The 26,200-nt window shown below is 43.2% G+C and overlaps 1 protein-coding gene across 7 annotated transcripts in view; it reads left to right on the top strand.

The window, feature by feature from the left end:
- The window catches only part of NPRL3 (NPR3 like, GATOR1 complex subunit), a 151,290-nt gene that overhangs the window by 11,796 nt on the left and 113,294 nt on the right, over positions 1-26,200 (top strand). For 4 of the 7 annotated variants that reach the window (XM_059716344.1, XM_006261840.4, XM_059716345.1 and 1 more), the window contains 3 exons: positions 18,047-18,176; positions 21,012-21,086; positions 25,212-25,365. In XM_059716344.1, the coding sequence (XP_059572327.1) occupies positions 18,047-18,176; positions 21,012-21,086; positions 25,212-25,365 (359 nt within the window). Of the gene's footprint in view, positions 1-13,031; positions 13,071-18,046; positions 18,177-21,011; positions 21,087-25,211; positions 25,366-26,200 lie in introns of all 7 variants that reach the window. The other 3 variants (XM_019482365.2, XM_059716343.1, XM_019482364.2) reach the window with 1 other exon arrangement.

The raw sequence follows: 26,200 nt of genomic DNA, 5'->3' as shown, positions 1-26,200 counted from the left end.
GGGCTGGGTTGTGCAGGAGGAGGGCAGTTAGGAGGGGGTGCCAAGGTCCCCCAGGGAGGACAAGAAATAACGGGCACAAGCTGATTGAGGATTGCTTCAGAATAGACATAAGGAAAAACTTCTTTATAAGTCGAGTGCCAAGGGTTTGCAACAGGCTTCCACTAGAGGTGGTACAGTCATCCACCTCGGTGATCTTCAAAAAGTATCTTATCGCCCATCTTGTTGGGGTCATCTGATCCCAGCAGTCTTGCCTCCCAAGTGCAGCGGGGCTGGACCCGATGATCTGTAAGGTCCCTTCCAGCCCCTAACAACAACTATGAAACTATGTGCATGTATGCATGCACATGGCCTCCAGGCAGCCTAGACAGTAGTTCCTGCAGGTAAGTCGGGGGGGCGGGGTTGAGGCCCACATAGGGAGGAAGGGAAGGAGGGAGGGAGGATTGGAGTTGGGCAGGGCTGGGGCTGCTGCCCAGTTTGGGTGGTTTAATAGATTTCATAGACATTTGGGCTGGAAGGGACCCTGGAGGATCACTGAGTCCAGCCCCCTGCCCCAGGGGCAGGAAGTCAGCAGGGATCAGAGGATCCCAGCAAGGTAAGCATCCAAGTGTGTCTTGAAGGTGTTCAAAGTGGGTGCTTGAACCACCTCTGGTGGCAGTCTATTCCAAACCTTGGGGGCTTGGACAGGAAAGAAATTCTTCCTTATGTCCAGCCTGAATCAGTCGCAGCAGAGTTTGTGACCATTCTATTTTGTCATCCCTTGGGGCGGTCTGGTGAACAAACGTTGCCCCAGATCCTGGTGAACACCCCGATAAACTTATAGGTGGCCACCAGATCACCCCTGAGCCTGCGCTTTTCCAGGCTGAAGAGTCCCATGGCTTTCAGCCTCTCATCATAAGGTCTGTTTTCCTGACCTCTGATCATGCGTGAGGCTCTCCTCTGCACTCTCTCAAGTTTCTCCACATCCTTTTTGAATTGTGGAGCCCAAAACTGGATGCAGTACTCCAGCTGCGGCCTCACCAAGGCTGACTACAACGGGAGAATGACGTCCCGGGATTTGCTTGAGAAGCATCTATGGATGCAAGCCAGTGTTTTGCTCACTTTACTAGCTGCAGCATCACACTGAAGTCTCATGTTCATCTTGTGGTCAGCCATGACCCCCCAAGTCCCCTTTGTCCATAGTGCTAGCCAGCGTAGCACTGCCAAGTCTGTAAGCATGCTGCAGGTTTTTCCTCCCAAGTTGGAGAACCTTGCATTTATCAGTGTTGAACACCATCAGGTTCTCGTCTGCCCATTTCTTGAGCCTGCCAAGATCTGGCTGGATCACCCTCCTGTCCTCAGGTGTGGATGCTTTACTGCAGAGTTTGGTGTTGTCAGCAAACTTGGCCAGTCCGCTTCTGACACCAATGTCCACATCATTAATGAAGATGTTAAACAGTATAGGACAGCGCCTTGAGGGACCCCACTGGTGACCACATGCCAAGACTATTGACTTCCGTCAATCACCACCCTTTGGGTCCTACTGCGGAGCCAATTCCCCAGCCAGTGGATCGTGGTAAGGTCGAGGCTGCAGTTAGCCAGTTTTGCCAAGAGGTGATCATGGGATACCAGATCGAAGGCTTTTTTAAAATCAAGATATACAACCTCAATCTCTTTCCCCTTGTCCAGGTGATAGGTCATCTGGTTGTAAAAGGAAATGAGATTGGTCAGGCAAGACCTACCCGCAACAAACCCATGCTGGGTATCCCTCAGGATATTGCCATCAGCTAGTCTGTTAAGGATGGCCTCTTTGATAATTTTTTCCAAGACCTTCCCCAGGATAGAGGTCAGGCTGATGGGCCTGTAGTTTGCTGGATCTACTTTCCTCCCTTTCCTGAAGATAGGCACGACATTGGCCTTCGTCCAATCTTCGGGCACTTCACCAGAGCACCAGGAGTTCTCAAAGATCCATGCCAGGAGCTGAGCTATGATGCTTGCCAGCTCCTTGAGTACCATTGGGTGTAAATTGTCAGGGCCAGCTGACTGAAGGTATCCAGCCTGTCAAGGTGTTCCTTCATGAGGTCAGCTTCAATGGAGGGCAAGGAATCTCCCTCACCCAGGCCTCCCTGACCCACAGTGGGCAGGGGCATCCCATGGGACTGGTGAAAAACTGACGTAAAGTACCCATTTAGCAAGTTTGCTTTTTCACGGGCGTCAGTTGTCCCGTCTGGTTTAGCAGGGGTCCAATGTTGCCCTTGCTTTTCCTCCGGCTCCCCACATATCCCCCAGGTCTCTGTTATCCCTATGACATCATAGTTATTTGCATTTAGGAGGAGGACAAGTTCCTCCTGTTTATTCCCCAAGCTCATGGCATTTGTGTATAGGCATGCAAGTGTCCCCTTGGGAGCCCTTGCCTTGCCTACAGTTCATTCCAGGGCTGCTCCAGGGGTGGGATCCCTTAAATGCCTTGGCCTGCTGGCTTTGCAAGGGTTGCTCAGCAGGCCAGTGGGCTTAGTTTAAAGCCCAGTGGAGCAGGTCAGCCAGTCTGGCTGAGAAGAGCCTCCTCCCCAGCGGAGAGAGGTGGAAGCTGTTCCTTCCTAGCAGCTTGCTGCCTCTCACCAAAGAGCGGGCTCTGGTCATGGAAGCCAAAGCCTTCCCAATGACACCAGTGCCGCAGTCTTTGGTTGATTACCTGGATCCACCTCTCCCTTCTCAACCCATAGCCTGAGACTGAGAGGATCGAAGAAAACACCCTCATTCCTGGCCTACAGCCAGTAGTGTGTGGGGTTTGAGGCCCGGGGCTGGAATGCGTGGCCGCAGGGTCCAGGTGAGGAGTGGAACGAGGTGGTGGGGGGCAGGGCAGCTCCCCAGCACTGTGTGCACTCCCAGTGGGGAGGTATCGGGGACACGTGCCCCCCCAGATTTGTGTGTGAGGCAAGGATGGGTGCAAGCTGTGTGCTGTGGGCTTGGGCTTACTGCCTTATTAACATCCCCCTGAGACCTCCTTGGCCCAGTGGGCAGGACTGGGAACTGCAGAGCAGAGTGGGGCCAGGCAGGGAAGCTCAGTGCTACAGCCAGGAGCACTGCAGTGCCATGGTGAAGTGCCCCCTGCCTACCTGCCAGCAATGGGGGTGGCTGCGTAGAGTAGGGTCTTACTGCTTCCAGGTGGGCAGGAGTGCCTCACTGTGGCAGCATGGAGCTCCCAGCAGTCGCAGCCAGCTTTTCTGCCTGGCCCTGCTTTGCCATGTTGCACTGGGTCTTTTCTGCTGGGCTACAGAGGCCCTGAGGAGAGGGCAGCAGGGCAGAAGCCCAAGGCCAGAGGGGGAAGTCCCCCCCCCCCCCCCTTGGGCTTGGCTCTGGCTGTGCTGCCCATGAGGGAAGGGGAGCCAGGCTCCGCATTCTGTTCTACCGTAACAGTTGCTGCCTCCCATGGGTGGCAGCCAGGGCTTGGGCACTGCTGCGGGGGGCAGGGGGCTGTGGACCTGGGTCCCTGCCCCATAGCCCTGGCAGCTGGAGGCTCCCTTTGGCAGGGTTGGGGGGGCAGGGGGGCTGTGGTTGTGGAGTGAGGGTCACCAGCAGGGGCAGAGGAGGCTGTAGGCCAGGAATGAGGGGCCCCAGTAGGGCTGCAGAGGCTGTGGGCCAGGAGTGAGGGGCAGTAGCAGGACTGGGGGGCTGTGGGTTGGAAGTGAGGGGCAATAGCATGGGCATGGGCAGGGCACCGGTATATCAGGGCTGCTCAGTGGCTTCTTTACTTTTCATTCCATCCAGGAAAAGCACACACCAACTGCAGAAACTTCCTTAGCCTGATGAAGGGTTTTTAAACCCGAAAGCTTTCTTAATAATTGTTTTCCAACTATTTAAGTTGGTCTAATAAAAGATATCAGATTCACCCAAAGAACCTTGTCTGCCTGTGTCCTTAGACCAACACGGCTACAACCTACACCCCTATGTATATAGTGGCATTTCATTTTAATCACAGAAAACTGGATTTGTAGGTTTTTAATCAGAGGATTTGCTATCTATCTATCTGTCTGTTTATAGATCGATCTATATATATAGAGAGAGAGAGAGAGAGAGAGAGAGAAATCTATAGCTGTATCTAGATATAGCTATATATCTTTCTGTATGTATGTATCTCAGAGAATTTGTGATTTTTAAACAGAGAGAACCAGGATCGCTGCTCCTGAGAACCAGAGGCCTGGTGAAAGGCCTTTCTTCTGAGTAGGACTGAAAGCAAACAGTCCAACTCCTGATCATTAAAGAGCCTTTATGTCTCTTTAAGATTAGGTGCATTAGTCCCGGGTTTTTGCCAGATTCATTTCAAGCTAGCTACTTCAGCACTTGGAAATTAAAATTATATAGCATTCTTCATCTGCTGCCCTAATTGTCATGTAAAATTGTTGTGCAGTGATGAAATACTGTGCTTTTCTGTTATTTTTTTAGTGGATGAAATAATGTCTCACAAGAGTGCTGAGACTTTGACCAGGTTTCCAAAATTTTTTGTATCTGTAGATGGAAGTGATCTATAAGTGCTGAATATCCTTATAACTTACACGCTTAACATTTCCACAGAAGTCAGTATGTTTCTTTCTTTAGCTCAACTGTTTTTGCAAGTCACTGTTCAAAGTCTGGCCCTGTTTTTCCTTTCATATTATAAGACAGTGTTGGAGTTGTGCCAGGTTCTGTCTAATGCTGAGTTCTGGTACTTCTCTAGTGATAGGTTAAAATAAGAACATGGATAGATACAAAATTATACCCATTTAATCCATATCCAAGACTGTGGATACTTAAGATAGGCGTATATAAATTTATGATGGTCACGGTTAAGTAATTTCAGAATAAACTACTTTTAAATTGGTTTGCAGTCCTATTTTGATTTAAGTAAATGTGCAAAATTGCATGAAGAAAAAGTTTTGCAAGTTAACATTCACTGAAGAATGAATTGATTAAGGATGTTTACTTGCGTAGGCTACTGCTTTGCCCCTTCCGCAGTTTAATGATTACAAATCTGTTAATTTTCAGTGATGGAGTTTAAACGAGTTGGTGTTCTCAATCAAGTAAATTACACTTAAGCCACTACTTCCCTGGCTACCCCTCCACCTGTTTGAAGGAAGCATTCTGTAACTATAAATTACTGGATATATAACTATATAGGGCCAAAATCTGTTGTGTGATGTATGTACATGACTTAGTGAATTAAGTGGAAGTTCCACACACATTTCCAGGATAGAACTTGTCTAGTAGTTGATAAATCTTTATTTTGATTTAAAATTGAGGGTCAAGCAAACAAAGATGGTTATCAGTGATTTCTTTAACGTCATCTCCTATGCAAAGGTTCCATAGGAGCTAACTGTCAAGGCAATGACTGGCAGACAGCCTGAGGAAGGATGGAGGGGAAAGTTCCCCATTTTCCTTCAGACTCTGGAATAAATACAGTCCTGTATTGAACTGGAAGAAGTGTTTTTGCCAGGCTCATCAAGGTGCTTTTCATTACTAGAAATAAGTTCAAGATATACTGTAATAAAACAACTGAAAGATTTTCTTTCTAGGAAACATTTGGCCTGTTTTGTCACCACTCTTCAAAATGACTTCATATGTATAAATGAATGGCCTTTGTTTTTTAAGTATTCACTCTGATTGTATTGCTTTTTTCCTACCTAAAGTCACAGTCTTCATTATATTTTTCCATTGCTTATTTGCAATATCAGGTTTATGATTTCTGATGGGGAATAAACCATTACAGTTGATGGGCTCATAGATGTGGACCTACTGAAATCAAGGCAGCAGACAGGCAATTTTACACTGGTCACCATTTTTGCAGGCTCATCAACGGCGAGCACCTCCCTTGCCGCTAATTGGCCAATGGGCCCAGGTGGCCTACCTCCTGCGGCTGGTTGGCCGTGAGGGGTTCCCTTTATGCAACCCTACCCTTCACAGCTGATTGGTGGAGTGGGATGGGGCCACACGAGGCAGCCCTCTCGGACAATCAGCAGTGGAGGGAGGAGGAGGCAGCCACCATCTTGGTTGCTCCCCTTTGAGCTGGTGGCTCCTTCCCCTCTTCCCAGTGGGCTGTGAACCAGGGTCATAGCAGCTGCTGGCTCCCATTGTGGAGCCAGAATTTTATTTTAGTAAGCCCCGCCCCTACCCTGCCCCTCCCCAATTCCCTGCAAAATCACAGACACTAACATTTTTCACAGTGTTCACGAAAATTGCGAAATCGTGATTTGATTAGGTCCCTACTCATAGATCCTTAAAACAGAAAGAAGATTGAGAAACACCAAAAAATGAGTATAAGAATGATCATTCCTAAGCTAGGCTGACCAGCAGTCACTTTAACCAACTCAGCAAGTGAAAGATGTTTAGTATCAAGGAGAAATATCCCTAGAACTATGTGACCCCAGTAACAACATTCTGTCTACCAGAGAACACAGAAGCACTGGCACAACTATTGTTCAATGTAGTGGTAAAACATGAGAATACTGTGCTCTTTTCAGCATTGCAGAGAATTCTCAGAATGCCAATAAAAAAGGATTTCTATTGATTCCTACTAGTGCTGTCAGTTAATTGCAGTCACATATGCAATTAATGCAAAACAAATTAATGCGTTAATTTTTGTAACAAGCATTAATCGCACATATTTGTTTGACCAGGGTGGGCAAAATACAGCCCGCCCTGCACCTGATCTGGACTCTGCCTGGTGGAGTGGGCCAGCTATGGATCAGCCGGAACCCATGCGCACAGTCCCGACCTTCCCTGCACCTGCTCCAGACCACCTACTCACGCTGACCAGCAGCAGCTGTGCGCTCTGGGCGGTTGCAGCAAGAAGGGCCTGGCAGTGGTGATGGGGAGGGGCTGCTTTCCCCTGCACTGAGCAGCAGCTTCTGTCTAGGTGCTGCCACTGCTCAGGGTGTGCGAGTGAGCCTGGAGCAAGTGTGGGGTGGGATGGGCTGGGGTCAGGGCTATTTGCACAGGTTCTGACTGGTCTGCTCCAGCCAGTGCAAGTCCAGAGCAGGCGCTGGGTGGGCTGGGGTCAGGGCTGGCTGGGGCTGTGCGCGCTTGGTGGTGGTGGGGGAGGAGCAGCAGAGCATATGGACTCCAGGCTGGTGGGTGTAGGGTGCTGACTGTTGTTTAACTTTGTGATCAAAATTGCGATTAATTGCAACTATTATTTTTAATTTTGCAATTAATTGCAATTCATTTTTTAATCGTTTGTTACACCTAATTCCTACAAAAAGCCAAACTGTTTGGGACATGGACTTGATCTAAGAGAATTTAAGAAATCTGAACAGCTCCATTGCTAAAATCTCCTCAGCATGGTTATTGTACTGTTTCATGCAGTGTTGGTCACGGAAATGAAAATATATGCTTAAATTTTGAAAAACTGGAATTACTGAAATATTGCATTCAAATATTGCTTCAGAAGAATATTGGAAAAATGGAGATGGCCCGATGAAGAGTCATTAGCCAGGATCCTGGTTTTCCGTTTCCTGTGGAAAACCAGAGAAAACCACAGATTTCCCATTTTTATCAGAGAAAACACAGATTTTCCCTTTTAGAAGAGAAACCCACGGATTTCCCACTTTTGCAAAGAGCTCCACAGGCTGGCAGAGTCTCAGCCTCCTGGAGCTGTTTGCAAAAGGGGCCCGGAAACCCTCAACCCTGGTGTGAGGGGAAGGAAGGGGGGAAGGGCAGGGCCTGACACACACTTAGTTGAGGCTGCTTCAGGCTCACTGTTCTTGCTGGAGGTAAGTGGGGCTTTGGGGGTTGCGGGGCAGGGCTGGAGGGGAAGCTGACTAGGGGCTGAGGAAATAGGGAGGTTTGCAGCCAGCCAGGCACTCCAGCCGGGAGGGAGTTTGCAGCCTCCCTGCTCCCCACCAGAGTGCTCAGCTGGCTGGAAACCCCCCGTCACTCCCAGCCAGCTTCAAACCTCCCCGGTCCCTCATCCCCCAGCCGGCTTGGACACTCCCTGGCCGGACACTCAGGCCAGGAGGCGGGGTTTGCAGTTGGCCTAGAGTGGCAGGGTTTTCCAGCCAGCCAAGCATTCTGGCTGGGAACAGGCAGGCTGCAAACCCACTCCCAGCCGGAATGCCCCGCCAGCTGTAAACCCTGGGTAACAAAAGTTGTGCTGCCCGCCCTGCTGCCCTCTCCCAGGCTCTCCAGAGTGCAGCATGTGTAATTGGCTTGGCAGGGTACAGTGGGGCCTCGCACAAAAGCTGCCTGCTGCTGCAAGCTCCGTGCTGCCCTGGCCACACTTCCTCTGCATGCATGGGGGCAGCACACATCCGCTCTGCCCCCACCCCGTATACAGATCTGGGGGGGTGCAGGTCCCCTCTGCCCCCCAGGAGTGCACGCTGCCACTGGGAGCTGGCCCTGCCTGAGCCTGCAGCAAGTAGCAGTGGGGGGAGCCAGCTCGTGCTCCTGCTGTAGCAGCCACTGCCTTCCATTGGGGGCAGGAGCCTGCAAACCTGGGTCCCTGGCCCCATAACCCTGGCAGCTGGGGGCAGGGGCTGTGGGTGGGGGGCAAGGGGCACAAGGAGGGCTGGGGGGCTAGAGGGGGTAGGGTGAGGGACACCAGCAGGGCTGTGGGGTGGCATTTAGTTTTAACCACGGATTTTGGGATTTTTATCAGAATTTGTGATTTTTTTTATCACGGAAAACCAGGATCCCTCATTAGGGTGAACTGAGGCCTGAAAAACATATCTTGCACTGAGAGACTTCGGGAGGTTAATGTGTGCAACTTCTCGAAGAGAATATTAAGAGGTGATTTGATCTTGGTGTATAAGTACCTATAGGTACAGAAAATCTTGGACAGTAAAAGACTTTTTAATCTAGCAACCAAAAACGGGTCTATCCTCCTGGTGCAGGTGCTGCCTGTGAGCTTGTGCACCTACTTTAAAAAATATGGCTCCACTTCTAAACCTACCAGCCATGATCCTTTCCCTTCCTGAAATAGTATGCTGAATGCTGCTTTTCCATATTTTTTTTCCTTGCTCCTGGGATAATCTGTATTTTTCATGTAACAAAACAGCTTTCCTCTCAAATGGGAAGCTATCCAGTCTGTTTAGTCTAACTGGAGAACTGATGCAAAAGCTAGAAATACACCTATGTTTGGAAATAATAGTTGAGAGCAACACCTGATTTCTTCCCATTAGATTACTGAGTGTATTGTTACTGTAAAACATATTTTCAAACCATCTAAATGAAGTGTTCTTTTATTAAGTATAAAGTCATAGAAATGTTTTTTTTGTTTTGCTACTGTCTCAATTAACTGTGAAGGCCAGGTAGCTTAATTTTTTGGAATCTGGCTCTTCTAGTAGACTTTAACACCAAATATAATATAGTATTGTATTTGCATTGGAATATGAACAGCTTTGACCAAAGAGACAATGGAATAGCATACCACTTTTCCTTGGTTAATTCTGCTCAGTGCAGGGGGCATTTCTCTGTAAAGAAAAGAAAAGTTATATTTTAATTGCCCTTGCATGAATATTACAATTATTTTATAATTCTTGTGCTAGACAAAGTTTGGTCAGAAATTTTTATAGATCAGTAAAACTTTAAACTGGAACATACAAGAAGTTACCCATAGTTTTATAGAAAATCCATTACAGAGTATTTGCTCTTAGGTTGCTGTAGTAGCAATGTATATTACGTGTGGATTTTTTTTGGAAGTGGGGTGATTAAAGGGAGAGAAATGAATGGTTTGATGCATTAGCTGTGCAATTGTGTTTTGTCCTGGATTAAATTAACCTGATCTTCAAAATAAATTTTTTCATAATTGTACATCTTCATGACATCCCTGAAGGATAGAATTAAGGCTCTTTTGGGTACCTTAACTCCTCTGTTCCATATCTGAACATAATTGGATTTCTCTTAACCTTGGAAGTCTTTAATTTCCTGGGTTTGTAATGGTGTTTTGTGAGATATTTTATATTTACTCAAATCCAAGGCAACTCTGAATTTAAGACATACTTCAATAGTTAAGATTCTAGACATGGAGAATGTATACATATGTTATAATTTTCCATGTGTAGAGTCTAATTTTTGGAGGGTCATCTTAAATTCGTTCCTCCCTACCATTGCAGTGTGCCAAGCAGGGGCAGGTGGTGGTGAGGCAGGCGACAGTGGAGTCAAGTGGCCTGCCCCTTCCCCATCCTCTCCCCATGCCTGTGTACCCCATACCTGTCCCCATGGTGCCTGTACCACTTACCTCCTGCTCCTTCCTATTTGAAGCTCTTCCACCTGCACTTCCCCCTCCAGCGCCTGCCCTCCTGCTAGTTGGCTCACCTGCCCTCCCTTGCATGTCTGCACCCCCTGATGCCTGTCCCTCCCTGTGGTGCCTGTGCCCCTGGTCACTCATCCACCCCCACCTCCTCCCCTGGTTGTCTGCTCAGCTCCCACTTGGTCCTCCATTATTCCTTGGAGCACGGAGCACATGCTGTCTCTGGCCCCAGCCTAGCGGTACTTGAGCTGTTTCGAGAGCAGCTTCTTCAGCCCTGGCCTCATGTTGAATGCATGAAAAAACTAATCTGAGGTTTAAGTAAATACAGCATACCATTCTTGTGCTTATTTTACTTAATAGACAGTGGTGTATACTTTTAATTTTAGCTGTATTTTAATAAAGCTTTATATATAAGGATCTAAAATGAAGATTTCTCCTCTTTTCAGAGGCAGCTAGAGTAAACAGAATTACTTGAACAGTGTTGCTAGCAGAAAGAAGTTTACTGGGGACCTATCCCCAGGCAGAACAAACTTTGTCTGACAAATGCATCTCTTCTTGCTTCCTTCCTAGCCTTTCATTATTCCCCATTCCTATCTTCTGAGTGATTTACAAACATTACATTATCCTCCCAGGTCATGGTGATGGATATTAAAATTATTTGCATAGATGGTGAGATTCTGGCGCACAGGTTGTAAATGACTTTTCCAAAACCACAAAATAAGGCTTGTTCTACCCTTAAAAATTTACTGGGATAGTTTTGTTGCTTAGAGGCATGCAAAGATGTTTTCACCAACATGGATGAACTGGTGAAAGGTATACTGAACTGCCAGAAACTGGACCAGCAGAAGAACTTTTATAGTGATATAGCTAGGTTTATCTTAAGAGGTTTTTACCAGTTTAAGTGTGCTGATACATACCTGAACTGGCAAAATTGTAATTGTAGAAAAGTAACCGACAACCCCTAAAGTTGGTGCCAGGAAGGATCTCCCAAGTCTCAGACTTCCAGGCTTCTGTCCATTTCAACTGTTGTGAAGCTGATTCATCTGGGACAATCAGTATGTGCAAAGATGGCTGTCTTAGCTCCAACATTTTGCAGAGTTTGGTCACTAAGCCTGTGTATCATTAAGTAACCTCTTTTTGCCTGAGGGGAATACAGGGCTCTCTGCTGACCTGAGGAGGCTGACCCAGATCAGTTTGGCCTGATGCTGGAGCCTCCCTGAGTCAACACAGTCTTCCTAGCCTCCACTGACACCTTCACCTTTCAGACAGCACAGAATTTATAAGCTCCACCACATGAGGAATCTATCTTCTCCATTTTCTTGTCCTGATTTGGTCTTTTCTTTGGTTCAACAATGGGAGTTATACAAGCCCACTGGTGTCTCCCTAGCATCTGGGAGCAAACTTGCTGTGTCAGGGTGTTTCTAGCTGTTGGTCTCTTGTATATACAACTCACTGAATGATAATGCATTTCTGGGCTGTAAAAGTAGCTTTAAAGCCAGGTGGACTGAAGAATGCAAAACAGATTTGTTCTATAATTGAGCTTTCTAGGGCAGCTTCTACTACAATCTCTTTCTTGGACTGCAGCATAATGCTACTGGTGGTATCATCTCCCTTGTTAGCATTGCCAGTGAGATTGAGACATTTTTAGGGGTATGTCCTTTCCTTTACGCCACTTCCTGACAGACATCTACTTCTGATTTAACCCCTCCACACATATTGTCCCTTTTTAAATTGGACACGTGCCCTTGAGCACATTAGGGCACTGTTTGAGCATCCTTAGGAATCTCCTTTCTGGGAAGTACCTGGCTTTCTATCCCTCCCTTAGTCATTCCTCCCATATTATCACACTCGATTTATTACACTTTTTGTTAAGTGAATGTGAACCCATTTGGCTGCCCTGGGTGGAAGAAGGCCAGCAAAAGCTTGAACTGACATTTGATTTCGGTTAGTGTGTAAAATGTGTGGCAAAAGGCAAGCCTGACTTTTGGGGGTGGAGGGTGGGGGCAGTTCTTCAATCATGCCCATCAACTTTAAGAAATATACTCCTTTTAGCAGAGATATTTTATTTTGTCTCTTTCCCCTGGTGTTTGGAAACAAGTTGAAGGTCATTACTGTGAAAAGGTGTGTTCTTCGGAGCTTATAAGACTAACTCCAGGTGAAAACAGCCTACCACATGAAGGTCTTCATGTTCTCTTGCTGTAAAAACTTGCTTAGCCTCTCTATTTTAAAGCTCTCCTTGTTGATTGGTTTCTGTGTCTGAAGCAAATTGGGAGCCATGGAAATTGAGCCTGCTAATGCTGTGACATTGGATGGACTTGAAAGTTTTTGTTTAATCCCATGGGGAGATGCATTTACAGTATTCAGTAACAGTGGCAGTTCTGTGTTCAGGACCATTCATTTCAAGGGCCACAACTTTGCATACAGTAAAAATCATTTGTGATGTCCTATATCTCAGCTCTCTGGGATGTGCTGCTACCAGCTCTCACAGTGCAAATTAGGAGGGTCTGTGGTATAACACCACAGATGGGTGCATCTCAATGCCAGAAATGTGGATGATTATCTGGAAATGAAATTAAGTAATCTCCTCTGCTATTGTCAGAATGTTACTGTTTCTACTTTTGTTAGATAAGCATAATTATAAAATATGCACAATCCCCTTACTTTATATGTGTGTTTTGTCTTCCCAATAGTTAGCTGTACGGTACAGCCATTTAATCCTTAATAGTCTATCTTAGTTTTTAATGTTGTATTTTTTTGTATTTTGTGTTACTTTGCCTCGTTTAGTCTTTTGTCTTGTGTTTCTTTTGTGTTTATGGCCATGTTCCCATTTCAGAGACCAATGTCTTCTAACTGATGACCAATTGGTTTCAGGGTAAGACCAAACATTCTAAACAATCACCTCTGTCTAGAATGGCTTTCTTCTCTCACCATCCTTTAATTGTGCTTTGTTTCTGATTTCCATTTTACGCTGAACGATTAGATAATTGATTGATATACTAAAGCAAAGCATCAATAAGAAATGTGTTGCCAAGGTTCTGCTAGGGAATTTACAAAGATCCTACTAACATTTCTGTGCTTCCTGTACTGTATCCAGTGGGAGGATATGGACTGTTCCTTTGGGGGTATGGAAAAGTAGGGAATTCAGTAAGAACCCAGCAATGTGTTGGAGAAGGTACGGCAGTTTTTCTCGAGAGCACTCCCTGGAAATTGGGCCCAGGGGATGCACATCACCTACCTTGTATTTGAATTTAGTACTTTCTTTTCAAACCCTAAAACAGTTTCTTTCTGACTAACAGTCACTTAGTTTTACACATGAGATTGTACTTTGTTTCACATAATTCAGTGGTATATGCTTGCAATGTATGTCCCTGCACAGTGTAAATAATGAAGGCTGCCTTGCCAATGAACTGTTGTCACAGATTATTTCACCTTCCCATCTTTGAATTCTTTTGTCTTTCCAAAAAATCAACCTTCATCCTCATTGGTATAAAACAAAGAAAAGAGTTAGGATCCACAGAAGAGGAGTAGCTCTAGTGTCCTAAAGTGACTGAAGAAGTGGAAGTTGTACGTGCTGGGGAGAGGCTCCTTGTCTGGTACAGGCAGTCCCTGACTTACAACATTTCGAGTTACAGCGTTTTGCACTTACAACATTTATAAATTGACACCCTGTTTCAACTTTATGATGTCAGTTTCAACTTTACAACGCTTGATCCGATGTGATGCCACGCCAGCGAACAAGTTCGCTGTGTTGCTCATCTCCCTGGAGAACATCTGTCCAAACTTCCTTGGACACTTGCTTTAAGAAAGCAGACAAGACTTCAGAAAAACCTACAGCCAAGACTCCTGAGAAGACTCCAGCCAAGAACCCTTCAAAAAGTCCAACCAAGAGCCTTTCAAAAAGTCCAGCAAAGTCACCTCAAAGAAGTCCTTCAAAATCAATGTGATTGCTATTTACAATATAAATATATTAATGTAGCTATCTTACTCATCTATAATTGATCGAGTACAAAATTCTGGGGTATTTTTAGTGAAAATTGGGTATCGGGCCTTGGTTCAGGAACCAATCCTTCATTTATAACATTGTTTCTTATGAGAAAATTGGTTCCAAGTTACGTTTCAACTTAAGACGCGGTTTTCAGGAACCAGTTCTGTCGTAAGTCTGAGGACTGCCTGTACTATACACAGGAAGCTGAGATTGCACTCACTGGAACTGCAGTTATGGTTTGTGCTGTTTTCTAGCCTAAGTGTTAACAGGAGAAGATTTAAAAATTTTTCTTTACTTATCTGAACCACTGGCACAAATGTGTGTCAAACAAGGAGAAAATATTGTTGCTGCCAGTTCAGTTCTAAAAGTTAAAACTTTATTTGTAAATTGAATAAATCAGTAATAGTGGTATTTGATCCATACTAATGCTTCAAGAAGTATTACCATTAAGTTGTTTACTGTTTCTACATTGATAGAATTTAAAGCCTCTTACAGATATGCAGGTAAATGCATAATAGGATCTGATATGCAATCCACACAATGCACATGGGAATGGCAGGAAGCATGTCCATATGGATTGTGTATCAGATCCCATCATGCATTATTTCCAGTGCAGGGGGAGCCTGATCCTGGTTTCTTGCTGCCCCAGCTAGTAGCAAGCTCCCATGGCTGAGAGGGCTGCCAGCCACAGGAGTGCATCAGGCAGGTTGGGAGCCCAGATCAGCGGTGGGTCTCTCAGCCACAGGGGCACACCTGGCCACATGTTCAATTAATGGCATGATAAGAAACAGCCACAAAGTTATACATTTTTTGTGGAATAACTTCATGGCTGTTAATCATGTCTTAAGTGTAATGTGTGGCGGGGGCCTACCTGGCAGCAACAACCCCAAACCAGTGCAGATTACACAGCACTAGTATAATAAGTTTTCAGTCCTGAATCACTGTATAGGTACAAGACATCATGGGCGACTGGTGCTGCCTTAGTTGGGGGTGGGGAACGGGACACATGCCCCCCCCCCCCCCCCCCCCCCCCCATGACCACTCAATGACCAGGGCACCCCCCCCTTCCACCCACCCAGCACCTGATCGCGAGAAGGCAGATTGCTGTGCCCCACTCCCAGGAGTGTCTGCAGCCGCTTCTAGGAGCGCAAAGAGGCTCTATTCCCCGGCCAGCACTTGCAGGGGGGCACTGGCACTCCTGCCTGCTCCCCCTGCCTGTTGCCTGATGCGGCCAGTCAGGGGCTGCACCAGCGCTCTCTGGGCATGCACGTGCACCCCTGTGCATCCCCTACGCATTGCCACTGCAAGGCATCTGTTTTTTTGCGCAAGCTTTGCTTTAAATGGTTTAGCTGTGGAGCCTTTTGTGGAAATTGGTGTACTAGTTTAACTTGGTGATAAAGATGTTATAACTGAGATCAGGCTGCCATCATCCAGGATCTTCCTCACTAAAACCATGGAAAAAAAAACTTCTCACCAACAATAATCCTATTTCCTGGTTAGCTCCCCTTTCCACTTTGAAATCTTCAGCTCTTTCTGACTTGGGTCTCACTCAGATTCTCTCTGGTGCAGTGTGAACCATCTAATTAATGCAGCCTGATGGAGCAGAGATGGGGTTTCCACATTTTGAGCATGTTAAAGTTTTGTGTTACTTATTTTAAACAGCATCTGTTCTTAGGAACAGTTTAAGGAAATGTTACAGTTTGCCCATATTAACTTCATAAATACAGTACTGTGTTTATGGAATGCTGGCTTTGTTCTTATTGGGACTCCTTGGTTAATCTGTATTTCTGGCAATATCCAGCTGCATTCACCAGGAACCTGCCTCTTGTAAATGGCAATGCTGCTCTTTAGTGAGCAGATAGTGTCTGAAAAGGCAGTGTGCAAATACTTCCTCCATAAGTGAGAGGGCTATCTTGATTTTTGTACACCTGTTGATTGGCATTGCCAATAGCATAGCCTCTGTGATAATCCCTAAAGCCTTTTGATCAGCCAACACTTCTGGTACACACAGGACTATTTTACAAGCAAAAATGGCTAGTTTAATTTCCATTTAGTTAGTATGTTGCTCATTTGTGGGTAAACACATTAAAAGATTATTTGGCTGTATATTTTTGTCTTGATCTCCTTAATTTACCCTGGCTGGACCAGAAATATGTCTTACATTAATTCCTTCTTTAAATACTAAAGGCTCATTTGCTGACAAAAGATAAGGAGACTACAACCCACACCCATGTATGCCCTTTTTTCTAGGCGATACTATGTTATCTAGGATAGCTGTTTTGGAAAGGGGGATGGGTGACACTTCAGTACATGTTTAAAAAAAAAAAAAAAGGAACCGAGCGAAATTTTACAATTTTTTTTAAATACTCTTCAGATGTCTAGTTTATTTGCTTTGGTTTCAGTAGGACTTCTAAAAGGGCAGTTGAGGAAAGAGCATTAATAATTCAATAATGTTTGCACAATCCTTAAACTGAAAAAAATGCATTCCCCACAGTTCGCTAAATTAGGTCTTTTTACTATTATCTGAGCACCCTATCTCAGAAAATATGGTAGTGGATACAGTATAAAAACTCAGAGATTAGAACTGTATAAGAACAACTGCAATCTATGCAATATTGGAAGGGTTCCTGTCATAGCTTTTGTGTCCCATGTTTTAACAGAGAGTATAGACACTTGCCACTTCCACCTGTGAGCTCATGGACACCGAGGTACTCCTTTCCCAGTCAATCCAGTAACATTTATGTGATTACCACAATTATTTTTATGGAGAGAGTGCATTAAGATTGGATATATTTGATTAACTTCCTTAAATGTAGTTTAGCAACTGAAAGGCTAACAGTGTGTGACATATATCAGGACCTGGTGACCGTCTATAAACTCACTAGTGGGGACCAGAAGGGTTTGGTGGAGACCTTGTTTCCCCTAGCACCCCCCCGGATAACAAGGAATAACGGCCACAAGTTGTTGGAGAATAGGTTTAGATTAGACATCTGTAAGAACTACTTCACAGTCAGGGCGGCTAGGATCTGGAACCGACTTCCAAGGGAAGTGCTGCTGGCTCCTACCGTGGGGGTCTTTAAGAAGCGGCTTGATGCCTACCTGGCTGGGGTCATTTGAGCCCAGTTTTCTTCCTGCCCAGGCAGGGGGTCAGACCTGAAGATCTGCAAGGTCCCTTCCAACCCTACTTCTATGATTCTATGATATCACTTTTTTGCAGGCCACCAATGATATTTTGGCCATAGATTGAGTGCATCTCAGAATAATAGCTTTGAATCCCAGCAGTCTTTCCTGCCCAAGTGCAGGGGGATGGGCCCGATGATCTGTAAGGTCCCTTCCAGCCCCAACAACTATGAAACTATGAATGCCACTAATGGGTTTGGAGGAGGAGGGACAGACAGCATGAGCATGGTTTTAATTAAATAAAACCAGCCTCTGTACTTGGCTAGTTAAAAGATCTTTGTCTGCTTGAGTGATAGGCTGTTTTTATATCAAGTTGCTTAATAAGTTTATTAACCTGCAGCTAAATTCAGGCAATGGCTAACAAACTGTTGTTATATGTTTGAAAGCAAACTGCATCTAATCTTTCCATTATATTTCTAAGAGCATGTAATTAAATAAGCATGAAACTCTAGTCTTTGTCTTTGATGCCTCTCATTTTATAATTCTGGTGATTTGAGAGATGTTATTGTAAAGGATCTTTAATTTTCATAATTGGCATTTGAAGTGCAGCAATCCAAATATGTTGTTTAACATACTCCAAGTAATTCAAATGAAATAAATTTGCATTTCAGCTGGGGGGATATTTGTGGGTGTGTTTTTTGGGGTTTTTTTATGACTATAGTAACATATTTCCACTCTTGAAGGTTTTCAGATGTGATCCTGGCAACAATTTTGGCTACAAAATCAGACATGTGTGGCAAAAAGTTTGAGCTGAAGATTGATAATGTTCGTTTTGTTGGCCATCCTACGTTGCTGCAGCACGCCCTGGGACAGGTATGGTAAGAAAGCTGCTGGAGTATACAGTGAAGAATAGCTTTCTTCCTAGAACTGCTGTGGACAGAGCAGCAACAACCTAATTTAAGAAATTTAGAATCTAAATTGTGCAGTTTTACTTTGATACGTTTTTAAAACTATGGTATTAGAAGTTTTTATTATCAATTATTTCATAATGTTAATATGTTTGTATATTGAATGCTTATCCTCAGTTATGTTTGTACTTGAAATTTTACTGAAGTATAACACCCATCACTGGTTCAAAGATAATTGCAGCATAACCAGTGATAGTACTAAATTGGGTGTGAAGGCTCATACTTTTGGAGCTGTTTCAAAAGGAGAATGTTTCAAAAGTTCAGCTGCTGCTAGATTCTAATTGTTGTGTGTGAACAAGCTGGGAACAACACACCTTAGCAAAACTGATCCAATTTAAAGGTTGGATGAAGCAGCATTAGATTTGAAGTGGTTTTGCTACATTTGTATCGTTTCCACTTTGTCCACATGTAAAAATTAGAACATAACAGTTGCTGTCCTTTTGAAACAGTTCCAAATGTGTCCGTACCCATAGAAACCTGGTATAGACAAGCGTTCTGCATCAGGGTTTATCACAGTGTCAATTAAATTTCCTTTTCAGCATGTGTAAGTCACAGCGTGATAAAAATGTTGGAAGCTATCTTTACTTTTTCTACCTTTTCACTGTCACCAGTGCTAGGGTTGTTTCAGAAAGATCTGTGTTCAGACTGATGTGGATTTTCTTTGTAGACAAGGCCATTTAAACATTTCTAAGCTGAGGCTTCAATTTGTAAATGCTATATGCTGAAGTGGAGTGGGCTTTCAGGGTCTGAGAGTGAAAGAATTGCCAAGTAAACCAAAAACATTTTCTGAGAGTGGGGAGCTTTCTACCTTCTAGCTGCATGTGCCCAGGGCTTCTGATGTGGCTGTCAGCTAGTAGTCATGTGCTTTGGGGTTTGAGGAATTTTTTGCATCATTCCCAGAATTGTGTGATTTACCATGCACATTTGTCCTAGCAGGTCATATGATTTGGGGAATGAGGCATAACATTCCTCAAAACCCAATCATGGAGTTGCTTTCATGTCTTCCAGCAACCCACAAGAAGTACACTGAACTTCTTTAACGGTTCCTGATCAGGTAGATCCTGGCTGCTTATGGCTGTGCCCTTGACCTCACCCATCTGTGTATTGGCATTCTTTCTCAAAATATTCCCTATGGTTTGAGTGGGAAAAGGCAGCTCCCTTATTCTACCCTGGACAGAGGACATTACAAAGTCTTATGTAGTTCCAATTTGAGATCAGTGGTAGTACTTCTTTTGACTTGAATAGGAACAGAATTGCTTGTTAAGCCCTTTAAAAAGGTACTTAGGGAAGTGCAACAAGTGCATGGAATTTTTTTACTCCTGGAGACTAAATAGGCTTGTTGAAACTTCAGAGCTTGGTTTCCCCTCTCTTATGTCATTAATCCAAATACCAATGAGTCTGTAGAAAACAAGTTTCCTTCATTCCTTTCAGTTTCAGGGGGGGGAGGTTGTTCTTTTAAGAACACTGTTAAATGGTCCTGTTTGTTGTTTGGGGGTGCAGCATCAACTGAGGACTCTTGACATCTGTTAAGATTATGTTCAAGTTCAGTGTGTAGTTTGTAGGATACTTAGGGTGTGGTTACATGTAATAAAGGCACTTAAAATGCAAGCATCCATTCATTATTCATATGACTGAGTTCTTTGTGGTTAAGTTGTGGTTCAGGCTATACTAAGAAAACCAGGCATCTTTCAGTCTCTAGGAACCCAGGTAAAAAGAGGGAACAGCTAATTAGCACTTTTGTCTCCAGCTCTGTCACTGCCTTCACCCCCCCCCCCCAGGCATCTGGGCTCCTGGCTATGTCTCTGCTTGCCAGCCCTCTAGTGGCAAGTCAGAGCTGTGGAGTTTAGCAGTAGTGTGAAGCCAGGGGTGGGCAATTATAGCGGGCGGAGGACGGCTTACTGAGCTTTGGCACGCCATCAAGGGCCGCATGACAGGCAGCCAGGGGCAGATATATATTAATTTTCTACGTTTTTTAGGGACCCTGTGGGCCAGCTAGAATGGCCTGATGGGCCACATTTTGCTCACCCCTGTATTAAGCCTCAATGTGGGACTGTTTAGAGCACATTCTAACTTTAATGCCTCTTAAAATTTCATAGATTCAGTACTGGATAATTGTAACATGTAACAACACTCGTGTGTCACTTGGATCTCCTACTCCATCTTGTGGTGACACTTAGTGGAACAATGGAAATTTAACTGCTATTAAGAGTGAATCTGTAGGGGGGTTTTTTTCTGTACCCCTTCTCTCACCTTAAAATGTCAGTTCAATAAAGGCTACCTTGAAGCTGTTTGTTAAAAATAATAGACTTTCTACAAATTAACTGGTGTACAAATAAGCATCTCCTCTAAAGGAATAAACGTATAGGGCACCTTAGCAGTAAAATGCAATGGAAAATTAATCTAAATAAGAGCAGTTCTGTTAAATGGTATAAATTTCCATGTACTAAGGAAAAAAATATTTTTCTGAAGCAGATGGGCTCTCTCCAGAATTCCTCAGAAACACGGTTTTGTAAAATAAGCATATTAATTTAATAAGTTTCTGGTAAGTAAATGGAGAAAACTGAGTAAGTCCATTAAAAATACTAATTCTGAGTTTATGGGTTGGAGTTTGATGGTGCATGTTCATCTCACCTTAATAGCATCTGTGGTAATTTGATGCGGTCAGTCTTTATTTTCAGTCTGGTGTTCAAATGCAGAGATCTTTGCTTCTTTATCTGTTTGTTTTTTAAATATTGTGCAGGTATCCAAAACTGACCCCTCACCAAAGAGAGAGATGCCTACCATGATTCTCTTCAACGTTGTATTTGCCTTAAGGGTAAGCATAGTCCAACCTAGCTCATTAAAGAATGGATTTCATACCTGTGTTCCTTGTTTTAAAATACTTATATTTCAGATACCAGTCATATTTCAATGAAACATATTCACAATCTTCTTTTATTAAAATACAAATGTCATTAATTTGAAATAGTATAAAAATAAATGCAAAAACACTATCAAATGTGACATTTAGGCTACATAATTAAAATCTGTAAAATCACATAGTCATAGAAATTGAGACTGAAAATTTATTTCAGCATTTTGAGTCCATTGCATGGGGTGAGTGCATGATTGTTCCCTGCAGGGTATTTTCTTGAGCTTCTTAATTGCTTCAAGTGATGAAGGCCTCTTTCTCTCCTGTTTTTTTTTCCAGAGGCAATTTTTTTTCAGAAGGCTTTTTTTGATAGCTCATATGTTCATTATCTCATTATTCTGAGTTATTTCTCATAATACAGCAGCTGGTAATTCCTTTCTTTTACCGGTGTTCGCACAGTTTTAAATATTGGTGTGTTTCCATCTGTTTTGTCCCCTTCTCTCCACATGCTGTCACTGAGGATTTTTTTTTTTTTGGTGTTTTTTGGTATTTAGCCCTTCTAATCAGTCCCTCTATACCCTTCCTCAAGCTTATCATTGTCTTGCAAGTAAATGAAAAGGGTTATTTGCTACTGAAAGGGTTATTTATGCATCCAATTCAACCTGTGTGCTTTAAGGTATGCATTACCGTAAATGGATTCCTGGAGACCCCTATGTAATCAGAAGCATAAGAACAGAGAAGACTATTTGCATGCTACAAAACCAGTGTAACAAATAGGTGCTTGAGAATGAAAACTAAGTAGCTTTTGACCATTGTTTAAAAGAATAAATTCAGATAGTACTCTTGGAGGCTCAGACATTTTTCTTTTAAGGAAGGAACTGCTGCCTCTGTGAAATGTGGTATAATGCATGTATTATTTGATAGGTGTCTGTGGTGCTTGTTACTATATCTGGATCTCTACATTATTAAAGTTGCATCAAGTATGTATGTGCTTGAAGATCCATGGAGGTACCTTTTTAAGTTAGTAAGGGTATACATTGGGGATCCATTTGCTAGCAGGACAGTAGAGCCTTAGAGTAATTGTGGGGCTATGATGCTTCTTTAAATGTCTACCCTGCAGATTAGACTGATTGGGCATTTGTGCAAACATGAGAACTAATGATAGCCCACTGAAAAGTAAACTTTGTTAGGGAGATGAGAGAGTAAGGTAGCTGTAGGCCTGGCCCTGGAATAGGAGGTCTCCATTTTAGTTCATAGCCTACTCATCCTTTGTATGTCGGGATTAGTTCTCCAGGAGTTTGTGGTCTGTTTGAATTGAGAACACTTCCACTTAAGCTCATTATGTCCATTTCAGACATTCATGATTGAATTTTCAGCTCTTTTCCTCAGTGCAACTATGTGCATGTTCCTCCTCAAACTATTTTCAGGAACTCAGTAGTTGAGTCTTTTTTGTGTTTGAAATAAATAATCAAGACGAGGTATGGCTGTTGTTTCCGTTTGCTCAAAAATGGCAGAAGAGACTGCCTTCAAAGTAGAAATAGTAAGAGAAAACATCAGGAAGAGCAAGACTGGGACAATTTCAGGTCAAGTTAATGCCTTTTCAGAATTTAGCAGTGAGTGAAAATGGAGGTATAAGAGTTGTTTTGTATTCTTAATTGTAGCAGTCACTGAGTCACTCAAATAATGAAGCAAAAATTTCCTGACTTTTTCATTTGCAGTGATTAATACATGGTAATGAAAAAAGAGACTTAGAAACAAAGATTTTAATACTTATACCTCAAGAATCAAATTACTATCTCCAGTCTCAGGTTTTTGGGGAAAATGGAAGTTGAAAATCTCCTTTCCTTTTCTAGCTCAATATTCTGATTCTGATCTGGTCCAAGTTGTATATCTTTTTTCCTGGATCAGAAGCTTGTGGTTTGATCTGTAGGTGACTTTTTGCTGAAAATGGTATTTGGTTGGGTGCCCCTAAATGTTCTTGTCCTTCCCTTTTCATTCAGATGAAGTCCCAGGTATGGTGAAATAAAGATCTGAGAGTTTTGCAGAAAAAAATTAATATTCACTTTCCTTACAAGCCTTCCTGAAGTGATGCTTCAGAACAATATTGTTTTAAGTTTGAGTCATACTTCCGATTTTTTGAATCAGAGTCCTTTGCTGCCCACATGTAGAGTTTATTCCTACTTATTCCCATGTATTTATTTATTGAAGTTTTAAAAGGAAAATCTTTCAAATAATGTAGAACATAGGGTAGGGTGACACCTTAGACTTGAAGAGAGGGCCATAAGCTTTCCTAGGCAATAATCTACTTTGTCAGATGCTATGTAATAGTATGGCTTTCTAATAGTGTGAGCAAGAGCAGGGGAAGGCACCACCCAGCACCTGGGCATAGAATTTGAACCATTTTTGTACCTTTTTTACCCTTTATTCTTGTACCTAGTTATAGGGTCTGTATTTATTTACCCCATACATACGTTAGAGAATCCTGGCTCAGCTAGCTGGACTGTAAAAACTGCCATATGCAGGTCCAGTTTTGGATTTCCCATCTCTGGGTTTCTCTTCCTAGCCCAGAGACTAATGCATAGTCAAGCATAGCATCTAAATAATATATATTCAGTTTTTGATCACTCTGTGGACTTTGTGATGTACTTTGTCATCTTTTTTTAAGTATCACTATGATTCATTTACCTAAATGACATTTTCTATTTCATAGACAGCTGTGAAGTCTGTGGGAATATGTTCAGCAAATTGAATTTTTCTCCATGCTGTAGCTTATTGCTGCAGACCTCTCCATGCTGTGGGTGGGGATACTTTAAGATAACAGGCCATCTGCAGCAGACAGACACAGCAGGCAAAGACGCAAACGTAATCAGCAGTGATCCTGCTGTGCTGGAGTTACAGTACTACATCAACATACTTTGACTCAGCAAAAATGCTGGAGTTCAGAAATGCTGATTCACAGTTTGCTAGTTCAGATGCCAAGTTATCTGTTGGCTGAACTTTCCAGGCCTTTAAATGTCTTAACAGACATACAGCAGCTTACTGCTGCACCCTTGCTGACTTGAAGCAAATGAGCCCCACCTTATCAGCTGCATGGAATTGATAGGTTTCCTAACCTTTTTATTTTAGGGCTTTATAAAAATGAAATATTTTTAATATATAGTGTTTGTGAGGTGTGAAAAACCAGTTCCATTTTCTCTTGGATTAAAAGTGGGATAATGTTTTCTAGATCTTTAATGGTTAGCATTTATCATACTAGTGAATAAAATACTAATCTGCCATGTGGAGAGAATGATTTGTATCTGCCATCCTTGCCCTTTCATTGCTTTTGTATTTGAATGTATTGATGTTCTTCTAATTTCTCAGTAGCCTGAAGTTTAAATTACTTTTAAAAGCTTAAATTACTGAAGATGTGTTCTATAGCTGATCTAACTGCTCCCTTAGTAAGAGAGTTGATAACAGTTAGGTGAATAAAATACTGAAATGGGTAATTATTCCTTTAGTTTTCTTCATTTTTTGAATTACACACATTTGGAACTTCTGTGTCATATCTTTCATGACTCTTTTGGCCTAGTAATATTTATTGGATTTGCTATTGTTTTTGGTCTCTGTACTTCTGCTAAACTGCTAGATAAATCAAGAGAAATCTCCTTTCTCTAAACACCCAGTTTGAAGGTCAGTCTCCCTGGTAACTTTTAAAGGTAATTTATTTGACTGTTTTTCCGGAGACACATTATTCTACTTTTCATGTATTTTAGAGAGTATAAATAGATATGGCCATTGTTTCACTGTCAGAGAATACTAATTCAAGCTGTTAAAATGCACTTCTTACATCTGTATAATCCTGTAATTGTACAGGTGTAACAAGACTACTCTCCAGCTTTAACCCTACTTAGCTCAGAATCTGAGTTGGTGCAATTTAACTAACTTGTAATGCTACAGGATCAGATAGACATAAGAGTTAGATCATAACAGTTGTGGCATACTCCCAAGCAACAGCAGTCCCCCTTCCCTTTCAAAGTGGCTAAAATGTAATTTATCCATACCCAAAATTGCTGAAAAACTGACCAGCTGTTTCTATATTGCATGTAGGCCAATGCAGACCCATCTGTGATAAACTGCTTACATAATCTCTCCCGTCGAATTGCCATAGTTCTACAGCACGAGGAACGTCGTTGCCAATATCTGACCAGAGAGGCCAAGCTGATCTTAGCCATTCAAGATGAAGTATCTGCCATGTCAGAAAGTGAGTTCTGAGCTCAGCTTATTTTACTGAAAAAACCCGTCATAGGTCTTCATAAATTAAAACAGTCTGAGAATTTTAATTTTGTACATACTTCTCATAGCAGCAAGGCAGTAACAGGAATGAAGATGACTGGTAACATAGTGACCTAGTGAACTGACCTTTTGTTTTCGGAGACTTGAATTACCATCCCATTGGGAGGGATCTTGGACAAAATCAGTTTTTCATCTTAGCCCAATGTTTCAGGCTTCTGCTAGCTGCCTCAGGGGGGCCAGGAAGGAATGTTTTCCCCCCTCTCATGAATGTTTTATTGGCTTCTGCACTTTTTCCCTCATTTCTCTGAAGCTTTGATAATTGGCTGTGCTTGAGGTAGGAGGTTTGACTAGGGCATCCCGACAGTCCTTAGAAACCTTTTGGGTTACCTTTTTTAGAGGGTTTTGCTCTTCCCCTCAGGTTCAAATCAATTGCCAAATTAAGGTCAGGAAATTCATTTTTCTCCTGGGTCAGATTTGCAAGGACTATGAGTTTTTCCCTTTTTCTTAGTGTGAGCATTTTTACTTTCCTAGCATCATCTGAGCATATTTATTCTAATATGCTGGGAAGTAGCTCTGGACTGAAGAATTGCTGCCATTGCAGGAGGACTGTCTTGATCACCTGATTGGAGTGAGAAGGACCAACTCAGCCAGAAGACCCTAAAAAAGCCAGGGAGCCTCCTTGGGCAGATGTCCAGGCATATTTTGCCAAAGGACAACTCTCAATGGTGCGCTTTGTTAGGGATTGAGGCATGGGTCTTTCTGTTACTTCCTTGTTGTGGTTCTTTTGAATTCGGTGCTATGCT

The sequence above is a fragment of the Alligator mississippiensis genome, chromosome 13 (assembly GCF_030867095.1).
Source record: "Alligator mississippiensis isolate rAllMis1 chromosome 13, rAllMis1, whole genome shotgun sequence".
NCBI lineage: Eukaryota > Metazoa > Chordata > Crocodylia > Alligatoridae > Alligator > Alligator mississippiensis.
This window is presented reverse-complemented; position numbering and strand designations above follow the sequence as displayed.